This window comes from Mus caroli, chromosome 3, assembly GCF_900094665.2.
Source record: "Mus caroli chromosome 3, CAROLI_EIJ_v1.1, whole genome shotgun sequence".
NCBI classification, from domain to species: domain Eukaryota; kingdom Metazoa; phylum Chordata; class Mammalia; order Rodentia; family Muridae; genus Mus; species Mus caroli.
In genome coordinates, this window is record NC_034572.1 from 150967026 (window position 1) to 150992969 (window position 25944).

Below are 25944 nucleotides of genomic sequence, written 5' to 3' on the forward strand. Positions count from 1 at the left end.
CTCCTGGCTGAAGATGAAGGCCCAAAACAGGATCTTTCCTAAAAGCTGTGTTGCTTTGGCCTGTGCAGACTGCCCTCCATGGAGTCCTGGAACCAAGCTGGCTCCCGCGGAACCTGAGGCAGAAGCCTCTCCCGGCAGGCACCTGTGATCAGGAAGGTGGCTGGTTGTCTGGAGCCGAAAATGGCGCCGCCTCAGAGGCTCTGTGGCTCTCGCCTGTCCCAGAGACTGNTGGCCTCTGTATTCCACACTCTCACCTGTGCAGACTGCCCTCCACGGAGTCCCGGAACCAAGCTGGCTTCCGAGGAACCTGAGGCAGAAGCCTCTCAGACCAGGCGGACACCTGTGCTTTGATCAGGAAGGTGGTCGGTTGTCTCGCATAGAAACTTTCAAGTGCTTTCGGGACATGAGATGGTCAAGGATTCTCAGCAGCCAAGAGACAGCAAGCTTAGCAGCACATTGTGTGTCCAGGAACATAACTAATGTCTGATTTATTCACCGGAAGGGAACAGGCATTACCCTGCAGATTGGAGTCTTTAGAACATGTCTTCTTCAGACTCAGGCATTATCTGTTGAATTTAATTGGCACTTAATTTCCTACATTTCCCTTCCAGCTGTGAATTAGTTCCCTCATGAAAAGGTAATTTCTTTTTTAACATTGAAGAAAATAGTATACTAGTGTATCTTCATATACTTACTGTTCATTTTTGAGGATAGGTATATGTTTTCTCTCTGTCTCTTTTTGTCTGTCTGTCTTTCCCTCTCCCTCTGTCTCTCTATCTCTCTCTGTGTATGTGAGTTTGTGCACATGTACAAGTGTGTGCACATGCACATACATATGTGTGGATGTGTGTGTGGAGGCTAGACTACAACCTCAGATGCCATTCATTCCTCAAGCAGTCCTTTTGAGATGGGGTCTCTCATGGCTTGGAGCTACCTTCCAAATAAGGTAGGGTAACTGGCTGTCAAGTTCCTAGGATCTGTCTGCCTCCCTTTTCCCAGTGCTAGGATTATAAATTTATGCCACCAAACGTAGCTTTGAAATGTGTGTTCTGGGGTATGACCTTAGGTCCCTGTGTTTCCAAGGCAGGTACTTTATCCACTTTCTCTCCCCAGGCCCTGTGTTTTATTCTAAATGATACAGAACCTTTATCAGTGTGGAACATGAGGCTGAGGAAGTGAAACTGGGTTATGTAGACATGAAATCCTCCCTCAATGAACAGACTAAATTTTTCTATAAATTATTGGAGTCAAGGTCTTTATATCATTTGTTAGTCAAGACTCCATCATAAGTTTGGATTGCCAAGGAAAGTATTTCTAACTTGAACAATGTTCTGTAGAGCTGAAATTCTGGTTACTTCCATCCGTTTTGCAATAACAGGGAAACATGATTTAGACTGTAAAGTGGGTTGGAGTGTAATCAGGCAGAGAAATGTACTTTCAAGGAAGGATCTTTCAACAGCTGCATCAAACAATTCAGACTCTCTATCTGCTACATTTAGCCCAAAGAGCAAACTATATGATCACAGACACAGTTGAGTCTCAGTACAGTCACCCAAACAAAAGATAAATTAGTGCTTATAAGGTGTTCATAGCACTGTAGAAGGAAATTGATGCTGAAGCCTAAGTTCTTGGTCTTTGCACTTAAACAGAAGCGAAACATCATCCTAGTATCCTACTTAGTGTTGTGTTATTCTTAACTTAAAAACATCATCTTCTACCTACTGAAAGTAGAATGAAAATTTCCCTATGCTGAAAGAAAGGAGGGGAGACATCTTTTGAAAGGCAGCTACACAGTGGATGATTATGTAGCCAAGTTTTTATTGAAAGAGTTCGGGGAAGGGATATGAGGGCAAAAGCAAGAAGAGCGGTTAGCCACACTGTTACTGTCATGTGGATATTGATGAAGATGCCAGAAATGTCGACCAGGGCAAAGGTAGCCCTGTAGTAAATTGTGCTAAGTAAACTGGACACACAGCAGATGGAATTAGGTCCATTACCTCTCACTGTGCACAGAAGTAAACTCAAAATGAATTGAAGACCTTAACATAAGAACAGAAACTTTGAAACAGATAGCAGAGCATAGTGGAAACTTCTGATGGGCACAGGGAAGGAATTTCTGAGTCCTTCAACAGCAAAAGAGAGAGAACTAAAAAGCGACAAATGATGCTACATGAAATTAAAAGCTTCTGCACAAGAGAGGAAACAACAAGTGGAGAGGCATCCTACAGAAGAGAAAGTCTGTCAACACCTTTGACAGAAGTTTAGTACTCAAATACACAAAGAGCTGAAAATCTAAACAACCCCTCATCAAGTAGTCCACCAGGGAAGTCAGTATAGAAATTCCTTAGAAACTAAAACCAAACCAAACCAAGCAACCAAGCAACCAAGCAACCAACTAATTAACCAACTAAAAATATAAATAAAAAAGCCCAAACAGAATTACCTCATGACCCAACTGTACCACACCTGGGGCTACACCTGAAGGACTGGTAGCACAGCACAGAGATACCCACACATGCACTATTCACAGTCACATTCTGCAATCATCTCAGTTGTCTGTTGACAGAGTATGTATGTATGTATATATAATATATATGGCTAACAAGATAGGAAGAGGGGCCAGGAGATTGATACTGAAACTCATCACTTCATACAATGTATATAAATCAATAAGAATTAAAAAGAGAGGATCAAGATGAGCAAACATTATGAAGTTTAAATACTTATACATGTTTCTGATAATTTTAACTTTTATTCATAATTTATCAGACTAAATAAGTAGTTGCCCCAACTAGACCATCAACCATTTTAATTTTACCAGTCAGCATCATTTCTGTTTTGATATATGTTACATATCTCCTTCCTGCTGTATATCACTACATGAAAAAAAATCTACCCCAACCTTTACTACCCTTCTTTTTTTTTTAATTTATTTTTTTATTAGGTATTTTCCTCGTTTACATTTTCAATGCTATCCCAAAAGTCCCCCATACCCACCCCCCCCAGTCCCCTACCCACCCACTCCCCCTTTTTGGCCCTGGGGTTCCCCTGTACTGGGGCATATAAAGTTTGCAAGTCCAATGACTACCCTTCTTTAGAATGGAGGAAGGATAGAAAGAATGTAGGAAGTGTCATGGCTGAGAAGAAGGTTGGAAAAATACAGGATGAAGGTCTTGCTTTAGAAATCTTCAGATGGGGAGTTAATTCATGTGTTTGTGTTTGTGTTTGTGTGTGTGTTCTTATGTGTTTGGCCCACATTTGTGTATGTATGCCTGTTAGGCTCAAAGTTGACTTTGGATGTTTTACTTAATAATTTCACCTTGTATATTGAATTAAGGTCTCATCCTTGAACCCAGATTTTTCAGATTCATCTCTCGCTAACAGCTTGTCTCTGCATCTTGCATTGGCAATTACAGGCTGTCTTCCATGCCTACTGGCTTTTATGTGAGTACTAGGAATCTAAACTCTGGATGTCAGGGATGCAAGCCTGATGCTTTAGCAACTGAGGCAGTCCTACATTTAAAATTTCCTCAGAAGTTGACTTTATTTTCAGCAATCAATCTGTGAGCTACCTCTGCAATAGCAGTACATTGAAAAGGTCTGTACCTGCAGACACTTAAGACAATATAGTTTGGTGAGATCAAAGGTAGATCACTGTAATTCAGGAATTTATCTGCACTGATTTCAGTACGAGATTGTTAAGCATTAACGGTAGCAGAGTAGGCTCAGGGTAGAAAATTAGACTGTCCACCCTGGAGTCAGACTGGCCTGCTGTGGCCTGAAGAGAGCAAGGAGGGTACACATTTATCCAATGAGATGAGGGTCTGGTTCCTCTGCTAATGCTAACTTCAATTTTCTTGTAAAATTTATTTTCTGTGATTTCTCATTTCCAAAATTCTGTTAACGAAACCCTTTGCAAGTCTGCTGCTGGCCTGAAAACCCAGTCAAGGTGGGATCATTTTGTTGCTATAAGAAAACATTTTTCTAAGTAACAAACGAACACTTTACAAATAAATCTTTGGAAAAATTCTTATAAATTGCTTACATAGATTTCTTTACCACATACAAGTGTAAAGTCAAAATAAATAGGCACACACACACACACACACACACACACACACACACACACACAAACTCCATGGAAACTAATTATGAGAATAGTTCCAAAACCCATTTCTTTTCAAATAGAAAGATTAAAAGTTTGTCTCTCCTGCTCTGTTTTCTTCAAGCACTATGTGAGGTTCAGTTTTCCCTGTACAGACACGTTTCAGCTTCTGACTGGCTTCATGGTTAGCTAGATCAACTCAGCACAGCAAACATACCCACAAGCTTCCTTTCACCATTGCATCACAGTGGAAGATAACATTTGAAACTAAGACTGTCAATAAGAAATTCACTTCTTACCTTGTCAGAAGGTTTGAAAGGATTTCCTTGCCCACTAATTCCACCGCTGATACTAAATCCAAGTCCAGGATTCTTTTCTATTCTCACACAGAACTAGAAAAATAAAACACACAAAAAGTCACCAACTAGCCATTACAACTAAATATTTTCCAACAAGGTTTGCAATTCACTCATGTTTCATAGTGAGCCCATGTTGATCTAGTGTAAACAACACAAACTCCATTAAAGGAGTAATGTCTCTCTATGCCTCCATATGTCAGAAAGTGGCTTTAGATGTCCAGTATACCTCAGGAGCTTACTGGGCAGTATCTGTCATTCTATACACATGTCCAGGCTACTTAGAAAAGACTGTACAGACAAGTGAGAGAAAACAGAGATAGAAATTTAAATATGGTCGTGGAGGACACCTTTGGAAGGCCTGGTAGCATTTAGGGATGTTAGGGCTTTTAGTTTGAGAAAGGATCCACAAATAGGGTATTGAAATGAAAGTGAAGCCCTGGGGGGGGGGGGAAGGAATTAAGTTTTGTAGCAGCTGCTGAGATGAGAGAGGGAGGAATAGAGGGAAAACATTACAGTCATGAGGTTAGAGAGTGTGGTCCATGAGACAGAGACTGGGCAGGAACAGTGCCCAAGGCCATGGAGAATTTGGTCTAGTATCTATGCTGTTATTTTCTTAGGTATCAGACAGTTTTAGATGGATGCCTACTGTTGGCAGAGGCTGCAATTCAGTGGAACGGGTGTTTATGTTAATGTAGGCTGTGGATGGAACATCTGCAGACAGGAAGCTAGCAGGATGACATCCAGAAACCTCAACAGATGAGGGCATCTGGGTGATCCTGAGCTGAGGGTGAGTTGCTAGTGAGGGAAAATACTGGTTTTGAATATAGGGTGGGGCAGGGTGATCCCAGATGATGGCAGCCTTGTGACTAAGAGGCAGCATTCTGTTGTTAAACGAAGAGAAAGGCGATCCATAAATGATAGGTACAGAGCAAGCAGGGGAGCCCTGTGGTACTAGATGGCAGCAGTGAGGTGACTGACAGGTCAAGGGAAAAAAAACGGTGGGGTACACACTGGCAAGAGCTTTGCAATTAAATAAACACACAGAAGAAAAGTTCTTAAAGATGATTGAACAACTGACTGATTAAGCAACTTTATGCCTCTGGCTAGCACTCACTCACCCTCTTAACCTGTTAAACTCCAATGCCCAAAGCACTCTATCTTTCTATTTTAAACACATCTCTAGTCTCTCTTCTTAGATGGTTTAAGATAAACACGAATCACATTTCATACTTAATTAAGATGTACTCTAGGTACCAGACTTTGGATAAACTAATCCTACTTAGAGGCACCGGCCTTAGTATACTTACTGTTCTTGTTCCTAAAATGACATCTGACCGGCTTGTGGTTCTCTTGTAGCACAAGGGCAAAAAATCTTCCACTAATGTGATTTCTATTTTCAAATCATCAGTCAGTAATTTCTAAATTATAAGTAAGAGCAATTGCAAAGAACACTTTTTCATATTTCACTTTAAAGATACACTTAATTTCAAGTTCTCCTTCAAGTGATCTAGATTTGTTAAAACTAGTTTTTATAGGGTAGCAAAAATTAGCTTATAATAGTTTATAATTTACATGACTCAAAATCTATGAGTATGAATATAAAACAGTTTGATGTAGCTGGAGGGAATACTTAGCTGCATTTTATTAATAATAGTTAATACTACTAATAATAATACTATTTATTAACTAGAAAATGACAGAAAAACATCCCATGTATTTGCTCACAGGGGCATGCATTTTCCCTCATTTGTGGATCTTAGATTTTTTTTTTTATAGATACGCATATATACATATGGCACAAGGTAAATGCAGAACTATCTAAAGCAGTCCTCAACCTGTGCATTGAGACCCCTCTAGGGGTTATCAAACAACCCTTTCACAGGGGACACCTAACACCACCAGAAATACAAGAAAACATAGATCTTTACATTATGACTTATAACAGTAGCAAAACTTCATATAGGAAGTAACAAGAAAAATAATTTTATGGTTGGGGGGCTCACCACAATACGAGGACTATATTAAAGGGTCGCAGCATTAGGAAGATTGAGGACCACTTATCTCAGGGAAGAAGAGGGTTATGGGAAGGGGTGGTAAGAGTGGAAGAAAGGTTATGGAAAGGAAGAAACTATTATTTTTTTATATGAAAACATCCTTGTGAAATCCCAGTACTGTGTACAATGATGAACATGGACATGGACACACACACACACACACACACACACACACACACACACACACACAAACACACACACATGTATGCACACTCACATGGACACACACAGTCATGAAAACATACACACTCACACATGTACACTCATATGGACACACACAGACATGAACACACAGACTCACTCATGCACACTCACATTGACACATACTCAAACATGTACACTCACATGGACACTTACACACATGTACACTCATGCATGCACACATGGGCACATACAAAAGTATTTATACAACAACAGCAGCAGCAACAACAACAAATATGGCTCCATCTCATAAAAGTTGTACATAAATAACATGAAAGGTGTGCTTCCTGGCTTCCCTCAGGTCACTATAATACCAGAAACAATAGAGCCAATTTCTTTTACGTGGATAATTTCCATAAGTAGACTCCAGTCATCCTTTTTAAAGGAAGTGATTATATTTAATTTATAACACTGAAAATCTAGAATGTGCTAAAAAGCTAAGGAAAACAGTGTTGCCGGTACCAGCTCTGGGGAGCATTCTCAGTACATTTTTAACAATTTAAAGAGTAAAGATGATGCGTGTTTCACTGTGACAAACAGACATCAGCTGTGATCTGCAGCTCAGCTATTTCTAGAATGCTCACATGTATCAGATCGATGGGTGGTGACTGGGGCCTCCTAAAGCCTCTGGGATGGAGGATTTCTCTTGTGATGAGGGGTTTCACCTGCCTGCTTGGGCCCAAGGAGGAGAGAGAGAAAACCTCATAGTCAAGAGAAGCTGAAAAGAACTGGAACACAGTGTTTTTACAAAAGACCCTGGAGTTAATAAATAGCTTATTTAGTGAAAATCAGTATTTCAATTTTCTCTTCAGACACAAAATGAACTGTCTATCTAAAGCACAGCGAGTCTATGTGCTTCCTGCATGCTGCTTGACTGGATACTTCTGGTCTGTGTTGATCTCACTGTAATTAGAACAGTAGGTTTTAGAGAAACCTGCTTCTGGAACACACTAGGGAGGGGAAAGCAAGTGTCAAGAGTATCAGTAAGGGCAGCTCTACCTAAAGACCTTCATTCAGGGATGAAAGGAGTGAGCATGGAAAGTCAGGGCTAAGGATATCCTTTTGAAGGATGGGAATATTGTAAAATTATATTACAGTGATGCTACTCAGCTATATAAATATTAATGTACAACCTATGTACTTTAAAACCACCCGTTTTGGGGACGTAAATTATATGTATAATGTAGTTAAAAACAGCAAGATCATCATGACCAAAAGACAGATCAGTAAGGAAGAGAAGGCAATGTGAGCAGAGGTTAGACCCTCACAGACATTATACTATCCTGTAAGGGTACATGCAGGGGCTAGACCCATGGGGACATTATACTATCTTGTAAAGGTTGAAAACAAATTCAGCAATCTATTGAAAGCCAATAAACCATTTTAAGTAGAGAAGTGTAATGGCATAGATTCCGTTTAAAAAAGCTAGCTCTGGCAGCAGAACAGATCAGAGGGAGGTACACTGGAAAGAGACCATTTAGGAGGTTTCAGGAGTAGTTGGAGTGGGAGGAGTATGGGTGGCAAGGAAGCTGGGAAGCTTAGGATATTCATGATAGAGGTGCTTTGGGTTGGAGGTGAGAAAAGAGGAATCAGACACTTTTGATCATAGCAGAAGGCTGAATAGAAGGCCCTTGAATGGGAAATGGACATCTGGAGAAAGGCAGGGGTGTGGAAGAAAGGGCAGGTAAAGAAAGTTGACAGCTCTTTTGACCATGTTTATCAAGTGCTTGGAAAACCCAGGTGGAGAGTGGTGGAAGACATCACTCAGCCAGTGTATTCAGACAGCTGAAGTACAGGAGGGAGGGCCAGGACTGGAGATAGAGAGTTGAGAGTCATTCAGCTTGGGACCGAATGCTGTCATTAAGGGAATGGTGTGGATAGAGAGATAGGACACTGGGTTACTCCAGTACTTAGTGGTCATCTCAGGATGAAAGTTTGTGAGCAATCCTGAAAAATGATTTCATCATACAAGCTCATGAAGCAGGGGCTGAGAGATGGTGACCTCAGACATTTCCTTCAGTTGGCTTCTGTCTTATAACCTGCTGGAAGTGTGTGTAAGACTTCAGGAGAGGTTTGCAGCTCTTGGAGTGCCTGAAGAAAGCTATATTATGTTAAATGATATAAGAAAAAGGCTTATAAAAGCCTGTTAAAATGACATATTACTTATCAAAATCTGCAAGGAAATAATATCTTTAGTTCCTTAGAATGGTTTTTTATAAACAACAAACTAACAAATGGTGGTTCTCTTGTGTCATGCGTGCACATGTGATTTAGTACATTATGGAGAAGAGTGAGTCCTCTGTCCTCTGACTTAGTGGTCTCACTTCTGGGCAAGTAATCAAAGGAAGTGTGCTAATCATACTAAAGAGAAGCCTGCACATCTGTGTTTACCACAGAGCTATGCCTGGATGAACAGACAAAGAAAATGTGAGATGCACAGTTACGGACAGTGGAATGTGACTTGACTCTGCAGAATGAAACCCTGGTATTTGCAGTGAGGTGGACGGAACCAGACAACCCTATGTTAAGTGAAGTAAGCCAGAGATAGAAAGATGAGCCTTATATTGAGGCTTCAAAAAGTCAACAAGAGCATGGAACAATGTTTTCTAGAGTTTGGATATTAGCAGAGTGAAGGTGGATAAAGTAAGCTGTACTAGATTAGTGTATTAGATTAGTTCAGTGTGTCTGAACCCTACTAATAAATACAATTAGTACATGCTAAGAAAAAATATAGGGCAACACATTTTCAGGAGCCTCTTTCTTGTATTTCTCAATAAGTCCTTGCTTGCTTACCCTTTGGAGGAAAGGAAAAGAAAAACAATAGAAAATTCTAATTTTTAGATTAAAAGGCAATGCTTTAATTAAGAGAGCACACACTGAATGGTTGGGCTGTATGCTATTTTCTCCGACTCCTTCAGAGATATCTTATTCCACACTCAGGCCACTTTACTCCATAAAGTATTTGTAAGTATTTTCCGATAATTTTATCCAAAAGCCTCAGAACAATGCTGCTGTGTCTCTTATAGTTCATCATTTGGCAAAGAATGTATACTGAAGTCCATTTGTTGACTCTGTAAGTTGCATGCAGTCACATGGTGGAATCCCTGAACTGTAGGGTGTATTCCTATATCCACTAGTCATAGGAATTTACTATTGACTGTGTTATAGGTTATTGTGCCTCAGGCCACAATGTGGAATACAAAACCTCACAAAACCAGGTTAGTTTCTAATTCCAGGTTTCTGGATTCCAGGTTAGTTTCTAAGATGCTGCATTGCCACATTTGGGGTACTTTACTTTCTTGGGCCTTTTCTATCAATGAGATAGATGCTAGATACCTGGATCATAGAACTGAGAACAGAAATGTATTGGCAAATTGCTGAAGGGGTTTTAGGAGGACTCAATCATTGTCCTGAAGTTTCCCTTCTCATGGCTGCTTGGGTATCTTTATGTTCTATGCATGTAAACACATTCTGCCTTCAGTTATCAATATGCATAAAGAAAGATCAAAGATACTATCAGTTTATTTAAATAAAAAAACATCCAACTAGTGTGGTTTCTAGAGAGTGATGATACAAGTACATTGTCCAGGTAGGACACAGTTGGGCCACAGAGTACCTCAGGTAGTGGCTCTCATCTTTGGTTGAACTGTATAGAACCACTGAAGGGTTCACAAGAATTCCCATCACCTAGGTCACAGGTAGGTGAATGAAGTGAGTTGACCTGGGAAGGAGGCCCAAGTTTCAGTTTGGAAGTCCTATGTTGTACTGTATAGGACTGTGTCATCTAACTTTCACCAAAACATTTTGGGGTTGTATGTTTATATGTTTTATATATAGGAGGAAGCATGTGTTTGTGTGCAGGATGCATACATAAATGTGCACATGCACATAGGGGCAAGAAGTTATGAATCTCTGGTGTAGTTCCTTAGGTGCCATCTCTCTCTCTCTCTCTCTCTCTCTCTCTCTCTCTCTCTCTTTCCAGAGATAGAGTTTCTCTGTGTATCCCTGGCTGTCATGAAACTTTCTTTGTAGTCCAGGCTGGCCTTAAGCCCACAATGATCAGCCTACCTCTCTTGAGTGCTCGGATTGAAGGCATGCACTGCCAGCACCACCACCTGGTTTTCACTTTGCTTTTTGAGATTGGGTCTCCTATGACTTGGAACTTGCTGAGTAGTCTTTGTTAGCCAGTGAGTACTAGAAAGCCACTGAAATCCTACTCCTCAGCTCCGTACACAAGGATGCACAACCACACCCAGATTTTACTTGGGCTCTCAATAGAACCCATGCGCTCATGCTTGCACGGCAAGCAATCTACGGACTGAACCATCTCCCAGTCCTCATCAAAACTATCTGAGAGTTACTGACAGTTTCTGTTGTTTTCAATTTAAAGAAAGAAACAGAACCCTTAAAAGGAGTGAATGACTTGGGCAGGGTCACAAGGCTAATAATAGTAAAGGAACTGCAGATTCTGAGCCCCGGCTTTAGTGATATTTCTTGAGTGACAGAGCTTGATGAGGAAGAACAGAGGTTAGGGAAGGCAAAAAGGGAGAGAAGTAATCACGTTCTGTGTGCCTCACAGCTCATCAGGTGAGGTACACTCTGCTTTAGGGTGCTTGCTAGTCTTGTGGTTAATTATTTCTGTAATGTCAACTTTTTGATGGAGGGTAGTTTTTCCTGCAGAGCCAGATATGCACAGAGCCTTTGTTACAGCATAATTTAAACTTTATTAACTTTTTAGAACCTCTAGAGAATCAGTAGCTATACATCATTATCTGACTAAGGGGCGCCTGCCTGGCTTGTCACACATTAAATCCAACATGTAACCTGGATCAAGGAAAGGGAAAGAGAAACATCTTGAGCATCTATGATTCTGAGGATTATTGATACAGAGACAATGCTTGAAGCAGCTGGAGTCCCAGGGATAAATGGCTCTTAGCAACATCCAGAGAAAATCTGGAGAAATCAGTTAATATTAACTAGTTTGTTCAGAATACAAGGTTGACTAACATGTACAGCTCTAGATAATAACAGAACAGACCCTTTATAAACATGTGAGGGGTGAATAATGCCCTGGAGTTTTGCCTATAGTAATCTGAATAATGAAGTAAGAGGGATTAATTGTATGTGCTAGATCATGTTGTCTTCTCTCTGAGCTTCCTATTAGGGCACATTTTTTTCTGGTATCAAGGAAGGAGAATATTCTACAGTGAAGAGTGAGTTCTCGATTCTAGTCAGGGCAGGAGAACAATCATTCTTGTTATAAAGATTTTACTACATCACAATGATCAGTAGCTTTTGGAACATCTAAAATATTTCTCTTCTAATAATTTTTTTAGAGTTTTCTATACTCTACTATTCAACAACCAGAAAATAGGACTAAAAATGTTTTTCTGCAAATGAGGATGGGATAATAGCTTACCTTTCAGACCCTGCACTTTGCCAGGGGCCTTAGTCAACATACCCCATCCACAGAGCTGCTTTGTAACATTCAAAACCAGTGCTGAATAATTGAATTGGGGTGGGCAGTGGGAAGAAAGGACATGACTGGAAGACCATTGCATTTTGCATGCTTTGAAAGGGCATTTCTCTGATGTGTTATTGCCCATAACCACTGGAAGCAATGATAAGTTCCTATAAAGAGCATCATGTATGAAGGACCAACATGCAACATGGAGTTGTTTTAACTTCTTGAATGTTTATTTACTGTTATAAGACTAGTCCTTACCTGCTCGGGATAACCGTCCATACTCCTCTGCCCTTTCGTTTGAATTAAGCACCGTCCAGGCTGAGGTCCCCGGGTAGCCTGTGATGAGGGGATCTGGATGGGCAATGGCGATTGGAACTGCTGAATGGTCACTTTGTTGATGTTCCCTTCATATGGCTGCTGCTCCCGGCTGCGGTGCTGAAGGCTCTGTGACCCCATCAGGGTCTGAATGTGGCTGCCTGCCTGTGGAAAGCAGAACCGTTAGGCCGAGTTCCCTGTGTGCAAACAGAAGGCAGCAGTGCCACCCCATGGGTGAGAGACTGGAAGAAGATACCCACAGGTGAGAGGGTATCAAGTGGCCTTCCAGCCCAGGCTGGGAAGGATAACAAGAGGAAGGTAAGAGGGTGTGCATGGGGCTGGTGGAGATGTTTGTACTGGTACCTGGTGGTTTGCCAAATATTACTTTATTCCTGATTTTAAGGAAACAAAATTCATCTGAAAAGAATATAAAAACTGAGAGAGTTCACAATAAATATAAAGGGGAGTGCTAGCTGATATTTATATTGAAAAATTACTCAAAGAGATATATAAGCACCAGGGACAATGATCCTGCTCCCAAAGGTATAACAGAGGGATCGCCTAAGTTCTATGACACAGGTGCACAGTGAGCTTGTTCTGAAGAGAATAATCAATGTTTATTAATTTGTTATTAGCTCGAGAGCACCAAAAACCAATCGTCTGATAAATGCCTGTATGATTCTGCTGCCTATAGGAAGTGAAGGGTGTTTAGGATGAACTCTCCTTTGTTTTAGAGCTCTTAAAGGAAATGATAAATAAAGAAACCCATAGTAAGATGGAACATCATCTAGAGGAAAATATTTTACTAGATTCCAAACAAGAGGTAATTTAAAAATAAAATACTCGAATTTACTAATTGGCAATATGCAATGCAAAATAAACAATATATTTTATATGTCCAATTAGTTGTCTTAGCATAATGAACCATTTTCTAGTTTCATGAACATTAAAGATGTTTGAGTCATGGAGAATTGGAGAGAAAGTTGTGGGGTCTTTAGCCTGTACCAGTGCAAGGTGCAAACAGTTACTCACATGACCATGACTACAATGTCATAATCTCATGGACCTGGTTTATGTAACGTCAAAGGCAAATGCTTATTGCTCAGACTCATCTGTCTTTTTAAGAACCTTCCTGCCAGTCTCGAAGACTGGAAGTCCTTAGGGGAAGTTTGGCTGTTCTCTACTGCCATAAGTTTTTCTATTCTCTTGTTTGGTAGTTGGAAGCATGGTAAACACAGGATTATATTCTAAGTTGTCTCCTGAGTGACCTCACTTGACATGGCCAGCTACGTGCCAAAGAGAATGATCTGAGGTTCGAGGTTGAAAGCTGACAGGGGTTGATTTCTGCATTCCTACTTGGTTCTCTGGTAAAATAATTGGCAGCTTCTGCACCTTAATATACAATCTGCATGAGAAAATCAATAATGTCTGCTTGAAAGCTACTCTGCTGATTAATTTTGAAATGACTCTGTTCAAAGGTGAATCAGAATTCTTTATTCTGCCAGTTCTTAACTTTAGACATGTTTTTCTAATGTATTTTTTTTTTCTTTTGACAGGCCAGTTTGAATTCAGGATTATATAGATGTTTGAATTGTTTTTGTGTGGTGTATGTACATTTGTGTGTGTGTGTGTGCACACTGTGTATGTCCAGGTGGAGGCCAGATGCTGACACTAGTCTTCCTTAATTGTTCTCTCATTAAACCTGAAGCATATTGATTTGGCTAGGCTAGGTGGCCAATGAGCTCCAGGAACCATCAGCCTCTATCCACCCCTGCCCCTCCAGTTCTGGGCTTACAATTATTCCTCATGGATTTTTTTGTGGGTGCTGGAGATCTGAACTCAGGTCCTCCTGTCTATGTTGGCACTTTACCAACTGAGCCCTCCCCCTGCTCCTATTTTTGAGTTGTTGAGGACATGCAGCTTATCCCACTTATTCTTCTCAGTGAGTGGGCACAGTAAATGCAATTAACAAACACTAGGTATCACCAAACATGTGAAGAGTGTCCCAAGACATCTCACACGCATTACCTCCTTGTGCTATCACAGCAGCATTAAGAGGTGATTAGTATTATTATCCAATTTTACTGAAACTAAGGTTGTGCAACAGCAGACAATGTTTCTATGTAATTCATATAACTGAGAACTGTTAAACCAGCACTTGACAAAGATGTCTATCAAAGGTCGTCTTCTTGATTATGGTATGCAGCCTGGTCCCCATCCCCAGTTCAACTGGGGAAAGAAAGGAGATCATGCAGAGGAGCCTTTGGGTCTGGCTGGTATTCATAGCCAGTTTCTTAGCAGCTATTGTAGTATTTCCCACTCAGTGGATTAGGCCTGTGAGTCTCGATGCTCTGTTTGGGACTTCATGCTTACAGGTATGTGAGCAGGATGGTGCTGTTGTAGTTACTAATTTTTCCCTTACTGTGAGTTAATAAAGCTTATGTTCTTGGATCTTGAGTGTGGAAGGGGCACACTGTTACTCTGCAAGTGATTCTGCCTGCCCACCCACTCTCCTGGGCTACGGGCAGGGGATGGCAATGATTGCTGCAGAAAGCAAAGAACAAACACCTACTTGCATAAACTAAACAAGCAAAAAAACGACAAGACACTTAGAGGGAGGTGATTCAAGGACAGGAAGTGGCACAAACACTTATTCAAGGTGATGAGAACATTGACAATGAAGCACAACACAGCGACAGGAACACAAATGTCAGAGGCTATGTTTACTCAAGCAGGGGCTTCCGGGAAGTAAGCACTCGGTGTCTCTCTGTATGGGAAATGCCAACACAAAGGTTTCTGCAAAGACAGTGTGACATATTTGTAATGACAAAAAGAATTAGAGGATTCTGTAATTTTGGAGCTTTCAAGGGGAGGTTGGAGAAACCATACATATTCCACTACATAGTTGGAATATGGTATTTTCAGGTTGGACCCCAAAACAAAGTTTACAGGGAAAAAAAATCTAATACCATTAGAAGTCAAGAAAATACACCTACAAACTAAGGAAAAGAATGTTGATTTGATACCAAATGCTATAACTCACCCTAAATTCAGCCTGATTGGGTTTATTATGGGAAATTGCTCATTGTTGAGAAGATTCATACAAGATCACCACTGAGGTGATTTGCTCACAGTGTTCTTTCAGACCCAAGCATGTTGGGCCTGTACCTTACTATATCCCTCTTGACTCTTGAGCAACTAAAAAATGCCCTGGTACACTTGCCTTACTATCATGGGGTCAGATGAAAGTCTGACTCTATTAGGCCATCTCCCACATCCCATTGGGAAGGCAGTAGTCTTATTGTGGCTGAGTGGGAGCGGCCATTGAGTGACAGAAAAAAACAAACATAGCTTCAAGGGATGACAGCTCATGGCACTTAGGATGTTCAAAAGTGCATGATTTATGTTATAAACTTAAATGGCTGCTGAAGTACAATACCATAATCCTTAATACCCAGAGGCTAAGTAGGGTGCCAGGGCACTCAAATGACCAGCACTCAATGGCTCTTCCCACCCAGCAAGAATAAAATTACTGCCTTCCCAATGTGATGTTAGAGGTGGCTTAATAGAGTCAGACTTCTATCTGACCCCATGGTAATGAGGCCTCTGTACCAGGGCATCAGAGGAGATCACTGGGGAGTCGGATTCTCACCTCGACCTTATAATATCAAGGAACTTTTGTCTGAGGTCTCAGTGAAGGCTCAAAGGGAAACCTTGTCTTTTAAAAATGATTTTGTTAGATTTATTTATTTTTATTTTATGTGTATGGGTGCTTTGCTTGCATATATGTCTGTGTACCATCAGATCCTCTGAAATTAGATTTACAAATGGGTGTAGCCACCACATGGATGCTGGGAACTGAACCTGGGCCTTCTGGAAGAACATTTAGTGCTCTTAACCATCGAACCATCTCTCTATTCCCAACACCTATCTATCTCCTCTTGATTATAAGTCACACCAAATCCTTTTTCAACTGAAACAGAATCAGAGCAATCTAGTTAAAACTAAAAGACCAAATTGGGGTGGAGAGATAGTTTAGTCAAGAAAGTGCTTGTCTTGCAAATAGGAGGACCTGAGTTCCTAGAATTCATGTTTAAAAGGCAGGGCATGATGGGATATATTTGTGGTGCTGTATGCTTTCAATTTGAGCACTGAAGGGCATTCTTGGATTTCCAGGTGAGTATAGGATAGTAAGACACCCTGTCTCAAAAACATAGGTAAAAAGACAGTATCCTCTGGCATTCACATGCATACACACCCATTAACAAGTGTAGGCCCTTCACAACATGAATGCACATCTCCCCCCACTACAGACCATACACATACACTACATGCACTACATACCACATATACCACACTGCACATACCATACCCCCCACACCACCACACACACACACACACACACACACACGACACACTACACATGCAAACACTACACACATACACACCACATATACACCATACCCCCACACATGTTGTATATCAAAATAAGATACAGAGTTTTATAAATATAAAAATGTTCACATCTCAATGGGAAAATGACTCCTCATACCAAGAGTCAGGGAAATCTTAGATGCAATGAAAGTAAACAATCAATAGGTGTCTATACTGAAAAGATGAAGGTGTTAGAAGTACCTTCTTTTAAGGCAATTATCAAGATAAAAACCCCAATGACTGACTATACACACCCATTATGGTTGGAATTATAAAAGCCATTGGCAAAGAAATATAATACCCCAGTGAACACAGAGCGGCAGAAAGAAAATACATGGGGATTTTAGATTTCCTATTTCAACAGAGTGGTTGAAATAGAAAGCCCAGTTGCTGGAGAATCTTAGGGAGAGACCACAGAGAGCTGTGAGTTAGGACAACAGAAATCATCTATCTAGTCTGAGTAACAGAGAAAGAACACACTGGGAAAAGTCTCAAAACCCCGTGGGACTATACACTGTTTTAGTAATCATGTTGTCAGAAGGATGGGGGAAAGAAGGTAGAGCTAAAAATGCTACCAGAAGAAATAATGCTCTGGGGTTGGGGAGACGACTCAGCAGCTAAGACCATGTTTGCCCTTGCAATGCCCAATATCCACATCCTGGAGCTCACAACCTCCTGTGACTCTAGCTACAGAGAATGTGATACCTTCTTCATCTCCATGGGCGCTGCATACACACATAACAAAAAATAAAATAAATCTTAAAAAGTAATCCCCCCCAAACCTGGAAATTTGGTGACTGAGAAAACATAATAGGTTCAGGATGCAGAGAAAAACAAGGTACATGTGCAGACACAGTCTAATCTGATGACTAAAAGCTAAGGTCAAACAGAACCTTCAAAGCAACTAGAGGAAAAGATGACACCTTCTCTACAAGGGAAAAACAATTTGAATGCCAGCAGATGTCTCACCAAAAGCCAGGAATGACAGAAGGAAATTACATAATTTTCAAGCATTGGAAAGAATTAACTGTCAGCCCAAATCCTCTAACTGTTCAAGTATTCTTCAGCAATGAACAGGAAATCAGAACAGTTTCAAATGAGGGAAATGAGGGGAATTGTCTCAAGAACACTCTTAAAATAGAGTCATAAGGCAGCTCACCAGCAGGAAGGAAATGGGAAAAGAAAAAACTTGTATTGGTAAGAAGGGGAAAAACATTGCCAAAGAGCTGCCAGTGGATAAATTGACTTTCCGTTCCTTAAGTTTGCAAACTTTCTTTTACGTTCAAAACAAAACTATGACACTATCTGATGTGGCTATATGCAGACCCACACAGGTTGAATGCAAGAGCAGTCTGCATCCTATCAGGCAGGTGAGGACAGGGTGGGGGATGTCAGGTCTGTGCTCTGTGCTTCAGCCTCTAAATCGTGACACAGTAGATTTGTAAATGCTCTCTTTCCCACCACCCTGTCTATCTCATTGAGTATATGTGTGTGTGTGTGTATACACCCCAGGAGCAGCACTTCAAAAGATATGTAGAGGGTCACACTAAAAACATAATAAATGAAAATGAAATTCTAAGAGATGTTCAAATAATTCATAGAAAACAGGAATAAAACCTCAGACGCAACAAAATTCATAATCAAGTGTAAAAGAAAAAAAAAATGGAATTAAACTTTGATGCACTTTATGACTGTTTTGTATGTGTATGTGTGGTTAATGTGTCTCTGTACCAACATGTTTGTGGGTGTGCACATGGGTCTATGTGTACACGTGCATTTGAAAGCCAGACGTTGACATTGAGAATGTTTCTCAGTTGCTCTCCATTTTAATTTTGAAACATCCTCTAACTGAACCTGAATTTCCTGATTGAGCATGGCTGACCAGCAAAACCCAGGGATCTGTCTCCACTTGCTTTCTTAGCACCAGGACTGCACATGTGTAAATGCTACTTCTAGCTTTCCCCTGTGTTCTGGACATCTGAACTCTGGTCCAGTCTATGAAGTGACATTGTGTGACTATTAATGAAAGGAAGAGAAAAATTGATTGTGTGAGATTGAATAAAAAAATACTTCAGAACAAAAACTTTGCTAGAGACAGATTGGAATTTTATACTGTGAAAGAAGTTTAGTTCACCAAAAAGCTCTTACATATTCAGATAATGAAGGTGCAGATATGGCAAAGGAAAATTATTGAACTACAGGAGAGCAAGATGATGGTAATATCCATTTCTAAATAATTGATAGAAAAACTATACTGATAATTATCAAGAATTTAAAAATATTCTTGAACCCAACACCACACACTGACCACATCTCGTTGTTATGTCTAGAATTCTCCCTAGTTTACTATAAGAATCTGTCTAGGCCATGACCTAAACTGAAAATCAACTCTCAACAAGTAGTCTGAAGTCACACCAATTGTCTCCAACAATTATTTACTTTTTTTTTTTTTAGGTTGTAACTGTATGCTTTATTTTCTGATTGTTGTTAAGGAACAGGATATAAAAACAGGCCATGGTTGACTATCTGTGGCCATATATGAACCAACAATTATTTACTTAAACTATATGCAGTGGCAGAAGGATGGATGGATACTCCCCAAACACCACAAATAATATATTTCTAAGTAGTTCAGGCTCAAAGAAGAATCCCAGGGCAAGTAAGACAGTGCATTGAAACAGTGTACTTGAAAATATGACATATTAAGGTCTGTGGGACACAGATAAACACAACTAGGAAGGAGAGTCACAACACCAAATTCGCCTGCTAGACAAAGACATGGACAGTCCCCTCAGTGACAGCAGAGAAAATCAGTAAATCAAAGAGCTTAAGACTCTGAGATACTGGGCATAAGCAGAGACTTCCTGAGAATGACTCCAGTAGCTCAGGAAATAACACTAACAATTGATAAGTGAGATTTAATGAACGAAATGAAATGAATTCTACTCAGCAAAGGAAACACTTAAATGAGTGAAGAGACAGACTAGAGAATGAGAAAAAAATTTTCACCAGGTATATCTGATAGCATATCTAAAATACTCAAGATCTAAATAACAAGAAATCAACCATGTCAATGAAGAAACTAATGAAATGAGCTGACCGTTCTCAGAATATGAAATGGCCAATAAACAGATGAGGCTATTCACCTTCTCAACTCTCCAAGGAAGTGCAAATTAAAACTATATTGGTAATCCATCTAACTCAAGTCAGAATGACAACTATTAAGACTAACAATATGGGCTGGAGCGATGGTTCAGTGGATGAGCACCAGTTGCTTTTTCAGATGTCCTAAGTTCAATTTTCAGCAATACCCACCCATACCTTTGCCAAGCCCCCTCTCTTTCCCACAAGCCCATGGGCCCTACACAATTTTGTTTTCATTTTCATGCCACATATACATCCATGATTTCATGTGCCTGAATAAAATTTAGAAACCAAAAATGAGAGGCTTACAACACCCTATAATGAGTTCTGATGCCCTCTTTCAGCATGCTTGTGTTCATGCAGATAGATCACCCATACATAAACAAATAAAACTAAAAAAAGAATAACAATATATGCCAATGAGGATGTGGACAAAGGGATCCAATATATACCTTGGTGGGAATCTGAACTAGTTCAGCCACTGTGAAATCAGTATGGAGGTTTTAAAGAAAACTGAAATAGACCTGTCCTATGACCCAGGTCTACTACTCTCGAGTGCTAACAAAGAATTCCAAGCAGACAAGTCATAGAGATTCTAGAACATCAAACCTTCTGGCAGCACTATTTACACCAGCTAAGTTATGAAACCAACTCAGGTGTCCAATAACAGGAGAATGGGCAAAGAAAATGTATTTTATATACAAAGAGGATTCCTTTTTCAGCCACAAGGAACAAATGTATGCTTTTTGTAGGAATGTTTTCTCTCACTTTTGGTTTCTAAATTTTATACAGATGCATGAAATCATGGATGTATATATGACATGAAAATGAAAACAAAATTGCACAGGGCCCATGGGCTTGTGGGAAAGAGAGGAGGCTTGAAGAAGACATGGGTGGGTATGCTCAAAGTACATGCCCTCATTTAACCAATCATGAAGCACAATGAATATACACCAATGGGGAAAGTGGAGCACACTGTATGTCCAGACAACACTAGGTTCTAATTCCTTGCTTATCAGTCCATCTTGGGGAAGTCTCCACCTTGTGAAACTGTGAAGATGACATGAGACTTTTTGTCAAACACTTTATTACAGTGCCTGATCTACACTGTACATACTCATGATTATGACAACTCTGTAAGAGCTAATGGTAAGAAGAATCTGTCTTCTCTTTAATTTGTATTTGGTACCCCAACATATCCTCACACTTGGGTGCTAGGGTAGTCTCTCAGAGCTCAGTGGTGTGTCTGCAGTGTGAGGGTATTCACAGGTCTTGCTGATCTCTCAGGTTTTAGTTAGAGGCAGGTAACACACCACTCTGTCTCTAATTACACATGAAATATGAGGTAAGCCTTCTCCTTTGCTGCCCCCATGCCACCGGGTGGCATCTGGGTGATGTGAAGGCAATCATGTCTGTTTTATTGAATATCCACCAGTACACTGTCCCATGACTAAACATCAACATACAGAATGCAGCAATGGAACTAGGGTTAATAACAGAAGTCCATGAGATGTTAGCAGAGGATGGCCTAGCTGGCCATCAATGGGAGGTGAGGCTCTTGGTCCTGTGAAGATTCTATGCCCCAGTATAAGGGACTGCAGGGGCCAAAAAGGGAGTGTGTGGGTTGGTGAGTGGGGGAAGGGGGAAGAGATAGGGGGTTTTCGAGGGGGAAACTAGGAAAGAGGATATAACATTTGAAATGTAAATAAAGAAAATATCTAATAAAAAATAAAAATAATTGCATGGAAAAAAAAGAAGTCCATGAGAGTGGGATGTAGCAAAAGTCAGTATGTCTGTTCATTTTAACCTATAGTGTTTCCTAAGATCACTGTCACATATTTAGCAACAGTGATTAAAAAATGCAAGTTATTTTTTTCTATCTTAATATTTTTAAGAACCAAATACATAATGAGGTTAGAGGACTAATAACCATGAGACTAGAAATTGAATCTTCTCTTTGGCAATAACCCGTGATTCCCCCCCCCGCCCCCAGTTACTGTGTTATCTAGGTCTTTTAGCTATACAGTAAGCCATGGACATTTTTGTGGTGTTGGGTTAGTTTTGTATTTTTGCTTCTAGATTTTTCTCAAAGCAAAGATAACATTAATGGGAGTGATTATATCAATTTTCTGAAGGAGAGTAATACTTTGCTTTATGTATCACCTGTGCCAAAGATTGATATATGAAATGTTTTAATCCAACACCCTTTCTATTGCTTTAATATGTGATGAGTTTATTCTCTACCTTGATTTGATAGCTAGCTAATAGATAATTTTTGGGTTTGGACTTTTATTAAAGGGACAATTCAGAATCAGTGGGGACAAGAAGAGTCCCCCGACTTTGTGTCTACTGCATGGCCACACTGGCATCAGGAAATAAAGGGATGTGCTCTGCTAAGAATATTGGCACATCATGTAGGAACCCACAACTGTTAAAGACCTGCTATTCACCTGTTACTTCGTCTTTAGAACAACTTTTGATATATATATTTTCATAAGCTCCTATCCATGTTACTTTTGTGAATAACTGTAATTATGTACTAGAAAGAGTAAGCTTTAAAAAGTTTTACACAATCCAGTTAACATTACAATTGGTAGAACTATATCATCCTGGCCTTTTGGGTTATCAAAACAAATATTTGAAATGGATCAGTAGAAAGGAAAATTATTCTTTATTCAAAACTATCTTCCTGAATTGCTATTACCATGGCACTGCCTCTGTAGAGTCTTATTTTTATAGAATTTGTGGCTTTATTTAATTCTTGTTTAGCAAGTAGATCAATCCCTTTCCCCCACTTTCCTTCTCTCCCATCTCTGTCTAGTACAATCTTATTTCTCTTCTCTAGCACCTCTCCACCTCATGCCAATTACATAGTAACACAAAATAGTAAATCTAAGTAACATGTTCTTTTAAAGATGCTTATTTAATTATATCTATAGGCATGTGTGTCTCTATGTAGGCTTGTGCATATATGTTCAGGGGCCCATAGGGGGCCAGATGTTTAGATCTTCCTGGAGTTAAGAGTTACAGGCAGTTGTTGGGAACCAAACTCAGATCCTCTACAGGAACATGCTCTTAACTGTTGACCCATCTCTCTAGCACTAACATATTCATTCTTATTTCCATAGCATAGAAAAAAATTGCTGGGTTGATTTCCTAGAAACTATAATATAACTCATTCTTCTAAAAGAGTTCATTTAATTTGCCTCAGCCCTGGTTTGCTTACTGAATACAGTCCCAGTTTCCCCCCCCCCCCACAAGATACTCCTGGCTCTACATGTCAGGCTTTTAATGCATACCATCCCTTTTCTCTACATACTATGTTTCCATCTTTTGAATCTCCTCTGAATAGCCAGAGAAGCTTCTTGGCTTGTTCTTTGGTTCTAAGCTCTCTCCTTTGCAGTGTGTTCTCTGAAAACTGGTTAGAGAGAACCGTTTGAATAAACATTGGATTATGCCATTTCCATTTGAAAATACTTCCATGTTTTCCTTTCCATTTCCTACAGGATACAGCCCATATTATTTGACTTCCAGTTATTTTCTCCTTATTTGAACACTATGCCCCTGTCCTTAGGTCCCTTTAATTTCTTCCCAAATGGTGTCCTTTCTTGGAATTGTCACAGTCTGCATTCTTTCATAGACAGATCACATTGTACTGCCCAAGTGCATGCATGGTATCTGCAAGGCAATGGCCCACCAGAGATTCTGGAAAAAAATGTATATCTTTAAGACTGACTGAATTCATCAGAGGCAAAATCCCCAACATTACACTTAGGCAAATTATGAGTGTAGTTCCAATGTGATGTCAATGGGCCCTCAACATTCTAGTGTAAGAACCACAGCTAGTGGAAGGGTCTCACCCAGGGTTCTCCCTAGAAGTATGTAGAACTCTAAATATAGTGCTTATCATGACCTTATAAAAACAGTTTTCCTTCTCATGTCTTAGACCAGAGATGCTCAGATTTAATCCTGCTCAGTATATCTCTGGCTGTTTTTAGGGCTTATAACCACAATCATAACCAAATTTACTCATTGTTCAGTTCTGTAAAATATTCCTTTGTGAAGCAGAATTTACACACTTTCTTGCTGACAGGCAATTGAATCTGACCATTTTTTTCTTTTTTTTTCTTTTTTTGGTAAATGTCCTGTGACCTTGAATGACACTTAAAGTTTAGTTTAATGATTTTAGACACTTCAGAGCAGGTTTGTGCTTACTCAGCTACATTGCATCATGAGTCACGACAATTGTCATGTCTTTGTTCTTATAGGCATATAAAGAGATTTGTGTGTTCCAGTGCTTTCTACTTAGCCTGTGTAGCAGATGAGAAATGGACTGTGCCCATTTCCTTGATTGCTAAGAATGTTTGGTTTTATTGTAATGTTAATGATTTAACCTCTCAGGACAGCTTGTGTTTTACTAATTTAAAAATTAGGTCAGTGTCTCTTTGTTTTGTGAGAAGTTAAAATGACAGTAAGGGGCACAGACTCCCCACCCTCACATGTTGCTGCTTTCCTTTCCTTTGCTGTGGTGAGCTATCATGTCTGACCCACTCACTACACCCATTTGGTTAAAAGATTCTTGAGGCTTGTGTTCATCTTTACTTCTCTAGCACCAAGAAGGTGCTTAGCATGTAGTATGTGTACCATTGCTCAGAGAGTGCTTGCTAGGCAAAACTTTAAACAATTTCTATTGTACTTATTTACAGATTGATTTATATGTGTACCTGTGTGTGGCCATATGTGTGTCACAAAGCATATGTACTTGGTCAAAGTACTTATTTCCTTTCTCATACAGTGTACTTGTAGGAATTGGTTTCTTCTCTATTATGTGGGCCTGGGGGAATCAAAATTAGGTAGTCAGGCTTGAAGGGAAGCACCTTTATATGCTGAGGCATCTCTTTGACCCTGTTACAACTTTAGATGTGGCAAATCAACCTTTTATGGTACATTTAGTTTTATGGAAGTTGGTTATGTGCACTGTTGAAGCCAAGGCTAGATGAAGTGTATGCAACACATCTTTCTGTCCTTGCACTTCAAAGCACACCTTAAGGCACACCTAGAAATGGTAAATCTGCAGAGGGGCGTGCTACTTACATATAGCTATTGCTAACTGAGCATCAGACTGTGTTTATTTCCATTATCTTCAATGCACTGACAGTTGACCAGAAGCCCTTGAATGTCAGGATTATTTAGCCTGAATTTACTATGAGGTTAGAAATGATGTTAAGACACAAGATATGGACTACAAATTACGATGGACGTGTGAGGTTCATGGTTTGTGTCAACTTGAAATTGATTACCTTTTTAGTAATGGTGTCCGGAGGTACATCCCGCCTCCCAAGTGGGTAAGGATTCCATTGGCCACTAGGAGAGACATCTTCTTGTCCATTGTCTAAAATGTTGCTTTGCTGGGACGGGGTCTATTGCGAAAATGGTATGGCATTCTTTAGTGATGTTTACGATAGTTTTCTGAAAAGAGTCCCTAACAATTATGGTAAAATTAATTTTGTTTGATTATATAAAACATATATCCTAACTGGAAACACTATTATATGCTATTTACTGATTAACTGACAACTATTTTGGAAGCAATGAGAAATAATTAAAGTAACCGTCTCAGAGTTATTTACTGAATTTTAAAGTTTAGATTCTCTATAATACCTGAATAAAGATAATCAGAATGAGATTAATTAATGCTTTAAAAACACCCATAACATTTTAAATCTTGCTTAGTTTGTCTCTTTAGTTTGATCTTACCACTTATAATATAAATTGAAACCATGAAATTCATAGACTGGAATGTTCAATATTCCAAGCCATAGCTTAACATGAATTTTTGGACTTTGATGTGATTTTGTAAGGATG

At 39.8% G+C, this 25944-nt stretch overlaps 1 protein-coding gene across 12 annotated transcripts in view; it reads right to left on the minus strand.

Moving 5' to 3' along the window:
• Lrrc7 (leucine rich repeat containing 7) overlaps positions 1-25944 on the minus strand; it is a 461164-nt gene that overhangs the window by 41812 nt on the left and 393408 nt on the right. For 9 of the 12 annotated variants that reach the window (XM_029475024.1, XM_029475018.1, XM_029475017.1 and 6 more), the window contains 3 exons: positions 25380-25499; positions 12445-12666; positions 4405-4497 (listed from right to left, as the gene is read on the minus strand). In XM_029475024.1, the coding sequence (XP_029330884.1) occupies positions 4405-4497; positions 12445-12666; positions 25380-25499 (435 nt within the window). The remainder of the gene's footprint in view (positions 1-4404; positions 4498-12444; positions 12667-25379; positions 25500-25944) is intronic. The other 3 variants (XM_029475023.1, XM_021157471.2, XM_029475025.1) reach the window with 1 other exon arrangement.